General features: G+C 40.2%; 5 protein-coding genes across 5 annotated transcripts; 3 read left to right on the top strand and 2 right to left on the bottom strand.

The window, feature by feature from the left end:
* The first annotated feature begins 740 nt into the window (after positions 1–740).
* LOC140787656 (uncharacterized) lies at positions 741–4,110 on the top strand. Its single transcript, XM_073136698.1, has 6 exons — positions 741–872; positions 1,663–1,849; positions 1,948–2,112; positions 2,346–2,468; positions 3,094–3,237; positions 3,395–4,110. Exons 2-6 carry the CDS (start codon positions 1,721–1,723, stop codon positions 3,833–3,835), a joined length of 1,002 nt encoding a protein of 333 aa, XP_072992799.1. The 5' UTR covers positions 741–872; positions 1,663–1,720; the 3' UTR covers positions 3,836–4,110.
* A 1,621-nt stretch (positions 4,111–5,731) lies between these two features.
* Positions 5,732–7,389, top strand: LOC140787655 (uncharacterized). The gene has a single exon (XM_073136697.1). It carries the CDS (start codon positions 5,823–5,825, stop codon positions 7,296–7,298), a length of 1,476 nt encoding a protein of 491 aa, XP_072992798.1. The 5' UTR covers positions 5,732–5,822; the 3' UTR covers positions 7,299–7,389.
* Positions 7,390–7,861: 472 nt separating this feature from the next.
* On the top strand, positions 7,862–10,157 carry LOC140785756 (laccase-2-like). The gene is made up of 6 exons (XM_073133737.1): positions 7,862–7,997; positions 8,096–8,247; positions 8,336–8,580; positions 8,663–8,791; positions 8,863–9,786; positions 9,874–10,157. The coding sequence occupies exons 1-6, from the start codon at positions 7,905–7,907 to the stop codon at positions 10,002–10,004; spliced, it is 1,674 nt and encodes a 557-aa protein (XP_072989838.1). The 5' UTR covers positions 7,862–7,904; the 3' UTR covers positions 10,005–10,157.
* Positions 10,083–11,652, bottom strand: LOC140785758 (protein neprosin-like). Its single transcript, XM_073133740.1, has 5 exons — positions 11,368–11,652; positions 11,055–11,234; positions 10,891–10,944; positions 10,636–10,785; positions 10,083–10,566 (listed from the first exon to the last, which is right to left on the bottom strand). Exons 1-5 carry the CDS (start codon positions 11,512–11,514, stop codon positions 10,210–10,212), a joined length of 888 nt encoding a protein of 295 aa, XP_072989841.1. The 5' UTR covers positions 11,515–11,652; the 3' UTR covers positions 10,083–10,209.
* Positions 11,653–12,381: 729 nt separating this feature from the next.
* On the bottom strand, positions 12,382–14,449 carry LOC140785757 (dihydroflavonol 4-reductase-like). Its single transcript, XM_073133739.1, has 6 exons — positions 14,182–14,449; positions 13,627–13,796; positions 13,307–13,501; positions 13,026–13,185; positions 12,758–12,950; positions 12,382–12,684 (listed from the first exon to the last, which is right to left on the bottom strand). The coding sequence occupies exons 1-6, from the start codon at positions 14,387–14,389 to the stop codon at positions 12,540–12,542; spliced, it is 1,071 nt and encodes a 356-aa protein (XP_072989840.1). The 5' UTR covers positions 14,390–14,449; the 3' UTR covers positions 12,382–12,539.
* Between the last annotated feature and the right edge of the window lie 3,404 nt (positions 14,450–17,853).

The following is a 17,853-nucleotide window of genomic DNA, read 5'->3' as shown; positions in this document are numbered from 1 at the left end:
GAATTGTTTGGTAATTAATGGTAGCCCAACCGCTCTTGAATGATAAAAATAAATAAAATTTAAGGTACAGTTGCTCTTTTTTCTGGGCCGACTGGGCCATGAGCTATGACTACGTACCTGGTTAGGAATCCGCTAGAATTTACTGCTAAAGGCTTTAATTGGCCTTGGCCTAATGTCTCTATGTCAGACCAAGTCGGGCTAGGATTTAAACTAAATGTGGCCCAATGGTCCCTAAGTATTTTATTTCTTTCATGTAATAGGAGTCAATAAAGTAAATTTTTTTTTTAACATAATTGTTACTGAAAATTTTCAAAAAATTAATTTATCATTAAGTTTTTTAAAATATCATAATTATCTTTAAAAAAAAATTTCGGAATAATGTGATCTTGTTTGGTTTGTGGCTAAGTTCCGAACTCGATTTGTTAGTCTTAATTTTTTGAGGAGTAAATTTAGTTAGATATAAAAAAAATAACAAGATGTTTGGTTACTGAACCATATAAGAGGTCCCTGAACTAGTAATATTTGTGTTATAAAAAAGAAGATATTTTTATTGTAATGTAATATCGAGTAAAATATTGAATAGCTTTATAACTATTTTAAAAAACTTATTATGCAATGGCAAAATACTATTTATAAATTTGATGTTTAGTTTTTATTATTGTTAGTTAAATAGATGATATTTTTAAAAGAGGAGAAAGATTTTCGATGATAAAAACATTTAGTGGCAATTGTGTAAAAATCCCGTTAAAAATTTTAGTAGATACGACTCTCGACCGGTGGCTCAAAATAAGAATTCGACTCTTTCGTTTCCAATTTCCCCAGACGTCACCGAAAGCACTTTCAGAGAAGATACTTTGCCCTTCTCCAAATTGGTAACTACTCGATGCTGGGGTTGAGATCTCTTACATGTTTCCACTAGATTTCGCTAGTTTTGGTGTTGTTTTTGTCTTTGAAATTGGTGTATAATTCTTTCCTCTTATTTGAACGGCTTTTAGTGCGATATTTGCTAAATGAGTTGATCTTTGCGCGATTTCAATTGATTTCAGATGGGTTTTTCTCGTCTCAATGTTTTTGATAGCGTTCAATAAATCTTTTGATTAGATTTAGTTCTTGTCTTGGTACTCCATAACCTGCCGACATACATCTTGCTCAATTGTAGCTTCTAGAGGTTTACTCAAGCTTCAAGGGCAGCGACATTTCTTGTTGCATAGCGATAAATTTCACTTGTAAATCCTAATTTTAGATAAGTTTTTCGTATCGCTGTGGTACTCATGAACATGACTATATGGCCTGAAGCATCCAATCACAGAGACATTTTCTATTTGTGCTTGGAAGTCCTGATCCTGATTGTATTTAATCAGCATCAAATGCCTAAAACTTGTGGTAAAATAGATTGTAGATGCTTTTGCTTTTTTTGAAAATTCTAGTCCTGGTGCATTGTTGCTTCAGTTTCCACCTTCTCAGGGAAATGCAATGTTAATCTGTCATATATTGAAGGAGCAAATCCTTAAACTTTATTCCATTACTTACTATGGCTAGGTTAGTGAAACTTTGCAATGTCAAATAGCCTATTTTTTGTGCTAGTTGAACAAAGGCAAGGATTTTTTGTATCTCATTTATTGTTTACATTCTGACAATTTGAAAGATAAATCTTTGTTTCAGGTGCTAACTGAGGTACAATAAGTTGATTCAGAAGCCCAGTGATGTAATTCTGGTTTTAATGGAAAGAAATAAAGCAAATTCAAGTTTTGATACCCATGTTCCCAAGATAAATGGTGGCCCACTAACACTTAATCCAGCACTTGATTTTCTTGTGCAAGTGCCTCAAAAACTTCAGAATTCTCTGAAGGTTAGTCCTTTAAATTTTGAGTTTCATTACCATTGTAACGAAAAGAACTCATTTGGTTTCATGACAAGCTGATACAAGTTGAGTTATTCTCTCTCCAGATACATTTTAAGCATTTGCTTAAAAAGGGCCATATCCCTGGTACTCAAAAACCATTGGTGCTGTCAGAGGAACAACAATGCATGGGTTGTGAGGTTAACTTGGATAAGCAGCTTCAAGCTTGGAAAAACAACTCTAATTGGTTTGATGAGCCCGCAGAAATCAAGGTTTATACTTAATTGCCAGGAATTCCTTTTCTATGAGAAATCAAATCCATAATCTTGCTGGATCTTTGGTTTGTAATTTTCTCTAATAGAAGTCAACCTATTCGTCCTGTTCTTTTCCAAATATAAAAGAAGGATTCCTTAAAGAAAAAGGCCTATGTCAAATTGTGGATCAACTATACATTGGAATTTTTTGAAACATTAGATGTCTGATAATCAATGTGAACTTGTTTCAGGTTAATGTACCAAAGGGTTCTCTTTGCAACTTGAAGGTGAGATTCAAGGCTGGATTACCTCCAGATGCAATCTATAACATTGTTGTTGACCCAGAAAACAAGCGAGTGTTCAAAAACATCAAGGTATCTATATTTGCTAATCAGTTGAAGACTGTAAATATATTCTCTTGGCAAATAATTAGCTTTTCTATCTTGTAATAAATAAATCTAAGGGAAGGAACATTTGGTCATGCCTATCTTTTTAGTTATAAAAATTGAGTTGTCCTTTTCTTCACATACAAGCATGGGTGATTGCATGTGGTACAGAGCACATGCTAAAATTAAAAGCATCTCTATCTACCTGTTTGGTGAGTTCTATTTTGTTAGTACAAGGCTATATTTGCATTTCTCCAACCTTACACATATTTCTAATCAGCACAGTTTAGTTTCAGATGCATGAGCCTTTTCTTTTTCTTACAAGATTTTCTTAAGATTCATAGCTTTAATTCTTCTAGATGGAGTTGTCTACTGCAGGGTGGTGGTTTGTCTTTCAGAGCAGCTCATCATGCTCCCTAGAATATTTTTAGTTGTACATTTTAGGGCGACCTCTCAAACCATATATATTACTTACAGTGAATTGCATATCCTGCGATTGGGCTGCCTTTGAACAATTTTGCACAATTGGCCTGATGATTTTGACGATAGAAGTTTTGGTACATGTATCTATGAATTTTGTTTCTTCAGCTGTGTTCCTGTTACCTTTTTCCAGGAAGTGATTTCAAGAAGGGTCGTGCTTGATGAGGGCTTTAGGCAGGTAGTTGAGTTGGAGCAAGCAGCCATATGGAAATTCCTTTGGTGGTCTGGAACAATATCAGTGCATGTTTACGTTGATCAAAACCGAAAAGATCACACTGTAAGAATAAAATTGGTGCCTTTACATGCCAAGATTATGCAGCATGTTTTGTCCATAATTTTAGTTGAAAGAAACATGAAGAGTTTTGAGTCATAACTACCTTCATTTTAAGTTATTATATTGTTATATGACCTCGCTAGCAATATTCTTTTTGCAGGTAAGCTTCAAGCAAGGGAGATCAGGGTTCATGAAAAAATTCGAAGGTTGCTGGAAAGTAGAACCTTTGTTCATTGATGAACAGATATGCCTGCCTCACAAGCCAAAGACATTGGTTGAATATGAAGCTTGCACTCGCGGCAATGGAAGGGTTGGGTCTATTGTTACTCTAGATCAGCTAATTCAGCCAGCTGTTGTTCCTCCACCACCAATTTCTTGGTATCTAAGAGGGATCACCACAAGGACCACTGAGATGCTGATAACTGATCTTTTAGCTGAAGTTGGTCGCTTACGAAGAGCAGCCACTGATGCAGAAAAGAAGCAATATCTTGAAGCAAGTGGTGATAGTAGTAGTAGCAGCGATCTTGCAGCATACACTGTCAACAACATCAAGGAGAGATGGCGTGAAAGAAGAAACAGAGGGCGACGTGGAACTCAGTAAGCTTACTATAGTGTCAAGCACTTTAGATCATCAAAATAATTAGTCAAAATGTGAGGCTGAAATCAAATAATGTGAACGACCGTGTTGAATATCATTTGAAACAGTTACTGGAGATCTTTCAATTATTCTGTAGTTGTCTCTAGCCTGCATGTTCCCTTCTTCAGCTAATGACTACTTGTACTTACAGTCATTGTCCTTGGTTATTGTTATTGCAATTATATTTACTCAATTGATGATATAAGCGAGGTGACTATAACCCTTGTTTTTTGGGATTATGTACGATTGTAACTTTGATGAGCCTGTGTTCCTTCCTGAAGAAATGTGTCAGATATCAAATATGCACCATAATTTTTTTAGTATAATATTTTACTTCAGTTGCTGGATGGTTTTGCAGCCAAGTACCCCGGATTGCAGGAAATTCCTGCAATGGGGGCTGCTGACGATCTTCCTGAAACGTTAGAAATTTTAAAAGAAAATTTAAACGTTACGATGGCCGTTGATTCACAATTAATGCAGTCTTGCCTATAATTACTCCACATGAAGACACAAGGATCGAATTAATTATCAACACTCCCTCACTCTCCTCTAATTTCTATTTCCACTTCGTGCTTGTCATTGTGTGATCTTAAACAGGTTAGGGATTCTTAACCCTCTAATTAATCACTTTCTTTTAAAATTCTGCGAAAAATTATTAGTTACTCTTTCTGCGTATAATGTGTTAATCTGTTGGTCAGAAAATTCTTCTGCATATATTATGTAATGTTGATTGAAATTTACTTGTTTATTACTTTATTATACAGTTGGAGAACACATTCAGAAGTAATCCAATGGACTCCAAATCAAACACAAGCCTTGATGATTCCTCTCTAGGATTCAAACCCAACAAATTTGATGGTTCTAGCTTTAGAAAATGGCAAAACAAAATGAAATTTTGGCTTACCACCTTAGGACTTTGGTCGGCCATTGAAGAACCTACATCAACAACCTCTGAGACTACCTTGGTGCCCACCAAAACTCCTGAAGAACTCAATTACCATTGTAAGATTGCAATTCTAAGTGCTCTTGTGGATTTCCTATATGATGTGTACTGCAAAATAGAGACTGCCAAAGAGTTATGGGCAAACCCTAGAGTCCAACTATGGACACAGTGATGATATCATAAATATCTCCACTTTTCTTAGATTTAAAATGGTAGATGACAAGCCTATTGTCCTGCAGCTTCACCAATTTGAGGAGATGCTTATGATGGTAGAAAGCCAGGGGTCCTAATTCTCTGAAGAATTAAAGGTCTGTTATCTTTTAGACAAACTCCCTCCTCCATGGACTAGCTTTGCAAACGACTTGATGCATAGTGAAGTAGACATGACCTTAATCCAAGTCCTTAAATCTATTAGGCTAGAGGAACAACTATATAGGGCCAGTGATCTTAAAATTAGAATCCATGAATTTAATGCCAACACCCCCCCCAAAACCAGTCAATAGTTAATTCTAAGAAGTCACAAAACCGTCTCAAATTTAAACCAAAAATTCTTTAAGGATTGCTTCTGCAAGGAGGTGGTGGCTCCCAAGCCTTAAAGCTGATATGAAAGGTAAAAGTTTCTGGTATACCTTTCTTGTTCTATAAACAAGTGGTGATGGCAAACTCCTCTTTCTCCACCTCTCAGGATTCAGATGGAGGCGGCTTGAGACCCTGGCCAAAGTCGGATCATCTAATTCTTGATGTCAAGAGTGTTGCTCTTCAAAATAGTATTACTCATGGTTAGATTCTGTTAGTTTCTTGTTGTCTAAAGAAAGTAAACCTACTTGGCAAGTCATGGAAAGCTTGATGTTTTATTCTTTACGTTGAGAACCTGATGGAAACGAGACTCATACATGACAAAGGAATCAGATGCAAAACTTATCTTAGGAGGATATGGAAATATAACCAAGTAGCACCTATATTTTGTGTCTCCATGAGAGATTCATTCTGTTAGACAAGAAAGCAGCCATGGCCGGACGATCGCGGCCGCAGCCACCGTTTCGCTTCTGGATGCCTTACTGGAGTAATCCGGCACCAATACCTTCACGTCCTGCGGCGTTGGCTCGGCGGCAACCCCTGCCTCGCGCACCAACAGTTGATCCACCACCCTCCCGTAGGAGACGAACGAGCTCCTCTGGGCTGCCGGCACCGCCAGCTTTGTCGGCCTACAGCCTGCGAGAAGAAAATGCAAGCCAGAGATCATCATCATCACCAATGCAAAGTTTGGCTCAATCTCGGCCTGTCAATAAAAGATCAGAAACTCCATCACCTTCTCGTTCCACGGTTCGAGCAGCAGCACCAACAACACAAGCCTCTCGGCATTTGGAACAAGTTAAAACAGCCACAAGCCCCACACCTCAAAGTGCTTCACAACCTCCTCAGATTGGAGTACCACCTCAAACGCAGCTGGAGTCCAACCGAGTTAAGGAAGAAGATCATATGGATATTACACAAGAAAATTCAAAAGCAAACCGAGATTCAGAGCCAGATGGAAACCATTCCCAACTCCAGGAGATAGAAGAAGAACCAGAAGGAGTTAATAGCCAGATGAATCCTGTCAAAGCCGTGGATTCAGACATAATACCTGAAGAACAACCTGACAAAGAGGAAGTGGTTGAAAATGAAGAACCACAAGCCCAGAAGACCCAGAATGACACAATCAAACCCGAGCACTCTGGCCCAGCATCTCATATCAAAATTTCCTCAAAAGGTAGCGAAGTGAATTTAGGACTTAACATCTCAAGACCAGAAAATTGCGAGAAAATAGACGACACAAGTAGCGAAAGGCCAATAAGACAAAACGATTCAAATGGCAGAGGGACTAAAATTTCAATTTCAGACATCCCTCGCGGGTCACTATTCGATGGCCATCGAGCTGCATATCACAAGGAGATTGAAGATGGATTCTCAAAGCTGGCCAGCGGAGTAGCAGAGGAACCAAGACGGTGTGGACCAGCAATGAACATGATAACTTTGGCTGGTGAAAATACCGGAGCTTCTATGATCATAGGTGATCCAAGAAACAACGAAATGTTGAATTCTGGAAGCAGAAAAGGCCCGGGAATGGGCGCTAGCGTTAACAGCAATGTGCAGAGCATCAATAACTCAACCCTGCACGACAGTTCATGCAGTGCAAGAAACCCGGGGGTCCATGTGGAGATCAAAAGTAAACAAGCTGAACCAGAGATTCGGATGGCTAGAACTAGAATAGAACCACTCAAAGTCAAAGACAAAGCGAGAGATGCCAATTCGCACTCGGATAAAAGATTACCTCACGAGCCCAGAGTCAGAAGAAGGTGCCTTCGTGCGTTGTTCATGGAGAGCGAGAGCGATCCAGAGAATCCTCAGAAGCCGCGGCGCCATGGGTGTCGGTTTAGCTGCGACGAGAAAAGGGCCAAAGCTAATCAGGGTGGGGTTTCCACTTCGAACCCCAACCACTTCTAGCATTTGCCAGGAAGAGCTTATGGATGGTGCTGTAATGGCGCATGTTTTTTAAGTAAATCTTGAATGATATGCTTTTATCTAATTTCCAATTATCCATACATTCGTTAGCTACTGAAATGTCTTCTTCTTTTTCACTTCAAAAGAAGGCATAGATTTTCTTATGTTTCTTTAGTTCAATTCTTAACTACAAAAAACTAACATAAATAAATGTAACGTAGTGACCCATCAATTAACAGGATCCTCGTCTGCTCTTCCAAGTCTCTGAATTCTAAATACATCCTTATTCTACACTACACTCCTCCTCTCTTCCTAGCTACAACTCCTTTGTCTTGAAGACAAATCTTCAATGGTAGTATCTATTTGGGTCTTGGCCAAACGTTCCTCTCATTCCTATTATCCTATTACCATGCACTTGTTTTCCCTTCCTCCGAGGTACCCATCACCACTTGCTTCTAAGCATCACTTCAACCTACTGAGCTCTCACCAACTCCTCCTCCTTCTCAATTAACAAACTTGCAACTGGCCTACTATATATGAGCAAGGCACACTTGGACATTGTACATCTCACAGCCATTCACTTCTAGCTCTCTTGAAAGAAAATTAAGGATGGCCTCCTTCTTTGGCCTTCTCTTGCTTGCAATCTTCTTCGCTTCTGTTTCACTCCCTGCTGAGGCTGCCATTAAACGATACCAATTTGATGTGAGTAGTTGCTTACAAACTCTTTTTACCGATATGTTTATGTTCCATTAAAAGTTTTACATAAAAGAGTTTCAATTTTTTTTCTCTATGATCCATAGGTTGTTGTCAGTAATGTGAGTAGACTATGCCATGCCAAGCCTATAGTTACTATTAACGGGAGGTTCCCTGGACCAACCATCTATACTCGCGAAGGAGACAGAGTCATCATCAATGTCACCAACCATGCACAATATAACATGTCCATCCATTGGTATGCTCATCTATCTCAAATAATCTCATGCCATTATCAATTACATTCGAGCCTTGTATTTGCCACTAATTGTACCATTAATTTTCAGGCATGGATTGAAGCAGTTCAGAAATGGATGGGTTGATGGTCCAGCTTACATAACTCAGTGCCCAATCCAGAGTGGTGCAAGCTACACCTACGACTTCAATGTGACAGAGCAAAGAGGAACACTGTGGTGGCATGCTCATATCTTGTGGTTGAGAGCCACTGTTCATGGTGCCATTGTGATCATGCCCAAGAAAGGAGTCCCTTACCCCTTCCCACAACCAGATGCAGAAGCCGAACTAGTCTTAGGTGAGCTGGTGATGGCTTATAATTAATGCCTAGTGCTCAAAGAATTGCATTAAGACATGATATATATTGTTGGTCTTATTAGGAGAATGGTGGCATGCCGATGTCGAAACCATCGAGGAGCAAGGCAACATGCTCGGCTTGCCACCGAACATGTCAGATGCGCATACGATCAATGGAAAACCAGGGCCTCTCTTCCCCTGCTCAGAAAAGAGTAAGCTCATAGGTTTCTATTGCGTTCTAGCTATTAGTACAAGGATTAACAATGTATATCGTATCTTTTAGACACATACGCGTTGGAAGTTGAACAGGGCAAGACTTACCTCCTCCGGATCGTCAACGCTGCACTCAACGACGATCTCTTCTTCGCCATCGCCGGCCACAACATGACGGTCGTCGAGATCGATGCGGTCTACTGCAAGCCTTTCACCACAGCAGCCATCCTCATCGCCCCGGGACAGACCACAAACGTACTAGTCAAAGCCGATCAGCCCTCCGGCCGGTACTACATGGCCGCACGAGCGTTCAACGATGTTCCAATTCCGGTCGATAACAAGACGGCCGCGGCGATCCTACAATACAAAGGCGTCTCTACGTCTATAATCCCGACCCTGCCTCAATTGCCTGCATCAAACGATACGACATTCGTTGGCAGCTTCCACGACAAGCTTAGGAGTTTGAACTCTCCCCAGTATCCTGCAAACGTGCCCCTCAACGTCGATCGCCATCTCTTCTACACGGTCGGGCTTGGAGTAAACCCATGCACTACTTGCCTAAATGGAACACGGCTAACTGCCTCTTTGAACAATATAACCTTTATCATGCCTACCATTGGGCTACTCCAAGCACACTACAATAACATCAAGGGAGTTTTCCGACTAGACTTCCCCGATAAGCCGCCGACGGCGTTCAACTACACCGGCGCGCCGCTCACCGCAAACCTCGGGACATCGAAAGGGACGAGGCTTAGCAAGATCGCGTTCAACTCCACCGTCGAGTTGGTGTTGCAGGATACTAACCTTCTCTCCGCTGAGTCCCACCCTTTTCACCTGCATGGCTACAACTTCTTCGTCGTCGGGCGGGGGATCGGAAACTTCGATCCGGCGAAGGATCCGGCCAAGTATAACCTGGTTGATCCACCGGAGCGGAACACAGTTGGGGTTCCTACAGGAGGGTGGACTGCAATAAGATTCAGAGCTAACAATCCAGGTGAGAAATACATATACATATATAATCTTTTCTAGCACTACTTAAGAACTAAGATGAACTAAAAACGAAAGTCTTCACGCATGCCAGGTGTTTGGTTCATGCACTGTCACTTGGAGCTCCACACGACTTGGGGACTAAAGATGGCATTCGTTGTAGAGAATGGCAGCGGAAAAGAGGAGTCAATCTTGCCGCCTCCCAAGGATCTTCCACCTTGCTAGCTAGGGGGAGCGGAGCCGGAAAAGATTTTCTTTTTTTTTTAATCTCTTCTTTGTGTTTCAATTTACGAAAAGAATAAGTGATGACCAAATGGTTGCAAGCCAAAATTCGTTAAAAATTGCAATGAAGCTTGACAAATGACATAGTATTCCGAAGAGTACGTACAGTGAATGTATATTATTGATAAGAAAATGAGATGAGATCTAGCTAATTGGTACAACCACTGGGTCCGCCATAGTAGAATTTACCAAAGTCAAAGTTACCAACTTGATAACAATCCTTGTTGTTAACGTAGTCGCGGAGTTGGGTGGGAAGATAACCCTCGCCGTGCCGAGAAATATACTGCACGCCTTTGAAATAGGCGGCGTCATCTTCGCCTGGGTACCGGCCATTGCCCATGGGAGGACCAACTCCACCCTTCTCAAAGTCCACGTACCCGCCGAAATCTATTCCGGTTGAGCTTTCTGCTAAGCCGCCAAAGAGAGTCTTGGGGAAATAACCCACTGGGCTAATGTTATTATCTTCTTGCCCATAGTACAGCCACCAATCTCCACTCGTTTCATCCTGTTGATTACTCTACTGCTTAAATTATCAAAATACTCTTCAAAGCTACATCTTCCTCCATATACGTACCTTGAATATTCTGAATGTTATGTCAGACGTTGTTCCCTTGCCAGTGGAAACTGGGTCGATTACATCGCCTGGAGCGATCACAGCACCATTTAGAAGATGAAAACCCTCACAACGAAGGTCATAGCATCCTTTATTCTGAAATCCATCTGCCTGTTATTCCACAAAGAACATTAAAAAATGACATGCATTAATACTCAAGATAGACTTAATTAGCCGAGTTAGAAGAAATATTGGGTTGACGAAGACGCTCATTACTGTCCAGAATGTAAAAAAGCGAGCACGAGTATCAGCATAAAGTTGAGGGTTCACCTGCACACAGAAGAACACTCAAAATTATCTTCTCTGATGATGGGTCCGAAAGTTTACACACTCAAAAGAGTTTATTTGATATGGAGGAGGAGATTTTAGAAACGTCTTACTGTCCATCCAACGTGAATTGCATTGAATTGATCAGCTGGACCACCTTGTCCATATACAACCCAGACTATAGCTGAAGTTGTTTGGTTCAAGCTTATGTCTGGATGACTGTAAACCGCCAAGGTCGCTTCCAGGCCGAAGTAACTCTGCCAATCCTCATACCTTGACTTGTATATTGCCCACTAATTTGTTGAGCAAAAGAGGGAGGGAATTCGATAGAAAATTGTACAAGAATATTATAGGGTGATAACGGTGGCGAGCGAAAAAAACAAAGTATTAAATCATTGATAATTTCAAGAACAACTGATGTCTTACATGTTGAATAGTGGTATCAGAATCTTCTGTTAAATGAGCATTTGCAAAGGATCTATTTGATTGTAGTCCCAACCCTGGATACATTTCACGAGGTCTCAATTTAGTTTCTTGATCTCCTCTGGAACTAGATAGAAACCTTTCCTGCATCGCAAAAAGATCAAATAATATATAGTAACTAAATAGAGAAGATACACAGAGTCTTTTGCAACTTAATTATATTTTTATTTTTAATTGACAACGACGAGTTTTAGTGTGCACAGCATTATTATAATAAAATGTGCATTTAAAAAAAAACTGCAGTTATATTATAAAAGCCAGAGTTAGGTATAAGAAGAAAATGATTCAAATAATATTGAGGTAATTTACTTTGGGTTTTTGTCTTGCCGTAGTGATGGCTGGAGACTTCATTTCCTATCACTTGGTGGATGCCAACAAGAGAAAGCCATACGGAAGCCAAAACTATGATGATTCCTTTGTAAGCCATGTTTGAAACTATGCAACAAATTTTTACCCTTTTATAAGACTCTTTACACAACTTTTAATGATTTCAAAACACACGAGGAAATCGATAACCAAATTAAATACTTGCCATATAATTGGATTAGACTTACTACTTTCCTTTCTTTTAAGGTCCGAATAAGTTATGTTTTCGTTTTACATGGGAAGTAGTAAATATTAATTAGACCCATAAATTAATCACCTGGTTAAATTAAAGGGTGTTTCCATAATTACAACTGGCAATTCTAGATGGAATTCAGTCTTTTGGATAGAATTTAATTCCATTGGAAAATAAATTTCACGAAAGATAACATAATTAAAATTAAAATCTGTGTTATTATGTTGCTTGGAATTTTTTTTTTAACGTAATTACCACTAAAAACTTTTTGACAATATTTTTGACAAACTATCATTACGATCAACAATATTCATGGACATCCATATAAAAACTATAGATTTTAAAGGGCATACAGCCATACAGGCGATATGAAATTTAAACACACACACACACATACCTTAACTAAGATTCTCAATCAAATATCTTATTCCTTATTTAAGTCATGCAATACAAAACTCTTCTACTTGTTCCAATGCATCCTTGATTTCATATCTTTCTAAGATCATACCATACCCATGACCAGAAACAGAGTTTGATGAGTTACATATCTATCTATCTATGCAATCAGCTTCTTCTCCCTGCAAGTCTGAATGGCAGCATCATACATATCCACTGGAGTGTACTGAAACTTAAATCCAAGATCTACCAGCTTCTTCGAAGAGAAGCGTATTGGCTCGATTTCTTCTTCAATCCCTTCAAACCTACGTACACAAAAGATCGATTAATAAAATAATATCGACATCTTATTCACTCCTCTTCATCATCACTACCTACCTTTGGGGGATGTTGTACTCTGGGAATCGCTCTTTGATCATCTTGGCGAGATCGTAAATGGTGCAGTCGTGAGAAGAGCATATATATCTCCCCTTTGCTTCAGGGCGTTCGTAGAGAAATATGTGAGCTTCGCATAGGTCATCTAAGTGTACCAACTGAGCTTGCTTCAAGATTGAGTAGTGTGCTTCATTCCCTGCCATCATAATTAAATGACTCAATATATATATATATATAATTGAGTTTGTTGTTAATGAGAAATATTTCTCACCTGTGATTAGTGATAATGCCGTGATCATACTTGGCGGCATGCTTGAGGAGATGAAAGGACCGACCACGAGTGTCGGAATGATGCTAATTAGATCGATGTCGTTCTCCTTCGCAAATTCCCATGCAGCTTTCTCGGCCAGAGTTTTTGAGACGAAGTACATCTTATTCAAAATGAAATCAGAATTTTTATTTTTATTTTTGAGGATTATATATATAGATTTAGTATATCTAGATCTCTAATATTAAAAAAACAAATGAATTAATTAGTAGTTTAATTTATACCCATCCCGTCATCTTGACGCGGCGGCAGAACTCGACGTCGCTCCAAGAATTCTCGTCGTACACCGGCTGTTGCTTCTCCTCGACGTTCACCGTCCCGGCCGACGACGTGAAGATGACACGCTTAACCGTGCCGGCCTCCTTGCAGGACTTCATGATGCTCAGCATTCCTTTTATAGTAGGCCTGATCACTTCATTCTACGAATGGAAGACTTAAACATTATTACAATATTTGATTGAAAGGGGCCCTTTGTTTAGATAATTAATCGATAGCTAAATTATATATATATATAGTAAATAAATAAATAAAATAAAAGCACTACCTCAGGATCTTTGGACTCGAAATCCATGGGGGTGGCAACGTGGAAGACGCCGCAGCAACCGTTGATCGCTTCATTGAAGCTTCCTTCTTCGTCGAGATCCGCTTTCCAGAGAGTGAGCCGTTCGCTGGATCCAGGAAGATCTAGCAGAGGCTTCACCTTTCCAAGATTTGCTGCAATAAAATAACAATTAATTTAATTATATATCTTTTGGAACGAAGCGATAGAATTAAGTTAGTTGTACTTTAAAAAATACTTTAGCTTTAGGTGAATCGCTCTTCGCTCGCTACTCACGTTTGGAACATTAAAATAAAAGAGTCAAAATTTTAATAATTTTAACATAATAATTATGGAAAAAAAGATTTAAAACTACAAGGGAGAGAGACTGTACACTTCGGAAGAAATAAGAAGATTCTCTCTCTCTCTCTGTCTCTGTCTCTCTCTCTCTCAGAAATAAGAATAAAATAAAATAAAAAACTTCATCTAAAAATAAAAGAAGAAAGTTTGATCGAGAAAGGCATTAAGAAGAAGAAGTGAAGAGATAATAGCAGTACTAACATGGATCTCTCACGGTGGCCCTGACGGCGTATCCAGCCGCCAGAAGCTTCATCACGAGCCATGTCCCCACGTAACCGGATGCTCCGGTCACCGCCACTGGCCCCTTCACACTCTCTTCTTCCTTCATCTCTCTCTCTCTCTCTCTCTCTCTCTCGCTCGCTCGCTCGTCCTCTCTTTTGGTCATCCCCAACTCTCCACAGAAGCACATATATACATATAGAGAGAAGTGAGAGATTCTCTCACTACCATCTGCCTGTCAAAGTAGTATACTCCATCTGCCTGTCAAAATCCATAATAACTTTCTGAATTTAGGACTCGCATCTCAATAATTATAGATTATTATTATTATTATTATTATTATTATAACCGTCAGCTAGTACTCATAACTTTCTAGTTTAAACCATGTGCATAAACTATTGTCTATTTATGAGAGGGAGGAGTGGGATGGAAGAGTAGGCCTCTCAGATTAATACCAGCAGCTCTGAGTTAGCCCGGGTCGGGGTCCCTCTACGGCTCGACTGAGACTAAATAAAATATTCAGTTTAAAATAAATTTTGAGCCAAGCCTGATCAGTGAGCACTAAGTCGGTCGCTAGCATTGGCTCAAAAACCTCAAAATTATTATTATCTAATAGCTAGCAGCTACCGTTTCCCTCAACTTTATTTTTAGTACTCTGTTCTTATCTCTTTATTTTTATCCCATCATTTCTCTCTCTCTCTCTCTCTCCTCTCTTATTTTTAAAGCCACTCAAATTTTGTTACTTATTTTATCCCACCTACTATCTCTTTTCATCTCGTTTAATCAATTCTTATCGGACTCACAATTTTTTTTATCATCTCTCACTAGTCCATATCTCATTTCACTCCTCCACGCCAAAATTCAAAATACAAACCCACCGTGGCAGCATCAACGTTGGCCTCCTTCCCGGTGTCGATTTACACTTAAATTACATGGATTTCTTCTAACATTATTTGTGGATTGCAGTTGGACGATGAAATTCATGAAGAATAATGGTCTCTACTTTGGAGAAGACGATGTTGCAGGCTGGGATTCATCAATTTTTTATGTACCTATTCAGACTACACATTCTCCTTGATTTTGTTCATTTACATTTTTGGTCGTGTCTCTCTTTCTCTATTCTTTTCCCTTAGATGAAGGCACAAAATATTCACCTTTCGTTTTAGTCGGAAACTAATCCTCTCTCATCCTTGCTTTTGTTACATTGTAGGATTAAAAATCCTTGCTTCTTGATATACCAAAAAAAATTTATTTTGATTATCTTGCATGTTGCAAATTAGATGTCATTTTGTATTATTATTTTTTTCGTCATTTGTGGACATATGTGTCAATTTTGGTTGTAATATATGCTAGACAGATATATATATATATATATATATATTCAGGCTCTGTTATTTCATATTATAAATTATTGACGGACGGCAAATAATATTGTGATACACATATACGATGCAAACTTGAGATAGAGACAAAAAAAGCTATGTTGATCGTCGACGTCGAGACCTAGAATTCCAGGTTGGAGATAGAGTTTTCCTTAAGGTCTCGCCATAGAAAGGAATTGTCCGATTTGGGAGGAAAGGCAAGTTGAGCCCTCGATACATTGGACCTTATAAGATACTGGAGTGGATAGGGTTAATTGCATACCGCGTGGATCTGCCTTCAGAGTTGTCTCAAATTCACAATGTTTTCCATGTGTCAGTATTGAGGAAATATTTACACGATCCATTCCATGTGTTAAAAGAGGAACTTATTCAGCTAAAGAAGGATTTGTCTTATGAGGAGCAGCCAATTCGGATCATTGATAGATGCGTGAAGATACTTCGGAGGAGAAACGTATCACTAGTCAAAGTTCTTTGGCGAAATCATGGTGTAGAGGAAGCTACTTGGGAGCTTGAGTAAGAGATCTAGTCCACTTATCCACACTTACTAGATAACTCCGATACGTAATTTCGAGGATAAAATTTTTATTTTGTTGGGAGTAGTTGTAACACCCGTGTAAAAAAATAAAATAAAAAATTTAGCGCACGCACCAGGCGCGTGCAAGCTGACTGTTTCTCCTTCTCCCCCACCTCTTATAGTTAGTTGTGAGAGGTGGGAGAGAAGTGCGCCGGAGTGGAGCTAACTCCACTCCGCTCCCCTCTCCTCCTCATCCCTATTTAAATCCCTTTCCCCTCGAGCTTATCTACTTTTCGTAACATATCTCTCTCGCTCTTCCACCCCTTTCTCTTTTCTCCTCTGAGCCGCCGAAGCCTTCGTCGCGGACAGCGAGTCACCGGAGCGTCGACAGCCAACCAAAACCCCCTCATCTCAATCTTTGGGTTAGCCTCCATCCCCTCTTTAGTTTAATTTGAATATTGCCTAGTTAATCATGATTAATTATGCGTTTATTTATTTCTGCCTTCACTAGAGAAATTTGTCGGCCGGCGACCTCGGGTCGACTACCACCGGTTCGGGGAGTTTCCCCACTTCAGCCTCTTGCCGTGGGTACCCAAATTGGGTGCCCACGGGGTGCGAGGGAGGCGATGCCATGTCACTCCCACCGCCGGGTTACTAGGTCACAAGCGGCCACCACCGACGGTGGTGGCCTCACTCGTTAGCCTCAATTAACTCATCTCTTCACTTGGAAGAGATGGGTACTCGGGATGAGGGCTTCGAGCCTATCTTGCACTAAACTAGGAAGCTCCATGGTTGTCGGCCATGGAGTTCCTCAATTCTCACCCACCGACCACACTGCCCGGTGGTTCAAAACTCTCCTGCACCCAACGTTGACTTGGGGAGGAGTTGTTGGAGTTGGGCTGCCGACGATGGGGATCACCAGCAGCAGCCCCGCTCTGAAGATTGAACTGTGTAGGGGTTGATCAAACCCCCACCAGTTGTGTTGGCTACAAGGTGGGCCGCAACCCGCGCCCGTAGCCAGTAGTGGACTGGGCCCGTGAGCCCGGTCCACCAGACTTATGTAGACTACGGGGTGGGCCGCAGCCCACGCCCGTAGCTAGTGATGGGCTGGGCTTGTGAGCCCAGTCCACCTGACCCTGTGGGTTACAGTGTGGGCCGCAGCCCACACTCGTAACTAGTGGTGGATTGGGCTCGGCCCAGTCCACCCCAAAATTTTGTTTGGCTATTTTGTTGGGCTAGGCTCTCAAGCCCAACCCACCGGATTATTCGGGCAACTACATTGTGGGCCGAGGCCCACACCTGTAGCTAGCCACCTTTTGGCATTGTGGACTGTGGGTAGGCCCATAGCCCACTTCCTCAGCATAATGCTGACTGGGCCTTGAGCCAGCCCAATCCACCACCTCTAATCTAGTGGGCTGTAGGTAGGTCAGCAGCCCACTTTCTCACCTAAGCATGCTGGGCCTTGAGCCCAGCCCAACCTTTGGACCACAGACTAATTATTATTAGTCTTTTATTTTCTTTTTGTTAACTACATATATTGTATTTATTGTATTGTTCTCAACCATGTTATTAATAAAATTAGGATTAATACATAATTAAAATAGGTATTTGAATTTATTAGTCTTTTTAATTATCTTTCACACTTGCAAATGTGAACGACTCTAAATGACCATTTTTTAAATTAATACAAAATAATATATTCAGACCTAGATAATCAAACTTAATTTATACAATAAGGTAGTTAGTGCTATAAGTTCA

This window comes from Typha latifolia, chromosome 4, assembly GCF_019914945.1.
Source record: "Typha latifolia isolate L0001 chromosome 4, TyphaL0001v2, whole genome shotgun sequence".
Classification (NCBI taxonomy): Eukaryota; Viridiplantae; Streptophyta; class Magnoliopsida; order Poales; family Typhaceae; genus Typha; species Typha latifolia.
Note: the sequence above shows the minus strand (reverse complement) of the source record. Positions and strands in the feature narration are given on the sequence as shown.

Bases quoted from the DNA above. Each gene is read 5' to 3' on its own strand.
- LOC140787655 (XM_073136697.1), top strand. From the start codon at position 5,823: ATGGCCGGACGATCGCGGCCGCAGCCACCGTTTCGCTTCTGGATGCCT.
- LOC140787656 (XM_073136698.1), top strand. From the start codon at position 1,721: ATGGAAAGAAATAAAGCAAATTCAAGTTTTGATACCCATGTTCCCAAG. The intron at 2,469-3,093 runs GTATCTATATTT...ACCTTTTTCCAG, and splicing joins GAGTGTTCAAAAACATCAAG to GAAGTGATTTCAAGAAGGGT. The intron at 3,238-3,394 runs GTAAGAATAAAA...TTCTTTTTGCAG, and splicing joins AAAACCGAAAAGATCACACT to GTAAGCTTCAAGCAAGGGAG.
- LOC140785758 (XM_073133740.1), bottom strand. From the start codon at position 11,514: ATGCAGGAAAGGTTTCTATCTAGTTCCAGAGGAGATCAAGAAACTAAA. The intron at 10,786-10,890 runs GTAATGAGCGTC...GTGGAATAACAG, and splicing joins GCTTTTTTACATTCTGGACA to GCAGATGGATTTCAGAATAA. The intron at 10,567-10,635 runs GTACGTATATGG...AGTAATCAACAG, and splicing joins TAACATTCAGAATATTCAAG to GATGAAACGAGTGGAGATTG.
- LOC140785757 (XM_073133739.1), bottom strand. From the start codon at position 14,389: ATGTGCTTCTGTGGAGAGTTGGGGATGACCAAAAGAGAGGACGAGCGA. The intron at 13,186-13,306 runs GTATAAATTAAA...ATTTTGAATAAG, and splicing joins GCGTCAAGATGACGGGATGG to ATGTACTTCGTCTCAAAAAC. The intron at 12,685-12,757 runs GTAGGTAGTGAT...TTGTGTACGTAG, and splicing joins GAGTACAACATCCCCCAAAG to GTTTGAAGGGATTGAAGAAG.
- LOC140785756 (XM_073133737.1), top strand. From the start codon at position 7,905: ATGGCCTCCTTCTTTGGCCTTCTCTTGCTTGCAATCTTCTTCGCTTCT. The intron at 7,998-8,095 runs GTGAGTAGTTGC...TATGATCCATAG, and splicing joins TTAAACGATACCAATTTGAT to GTTGTTGTCAGTAATGTGAG. The intron at 8,581-8,662 runs GTGAGCTGGTGA...TGGTCTTATTAG, and splicing joins AGAAGCCGAACTAGTCTTAG to GAGAATGGTGGCATGCCGAT.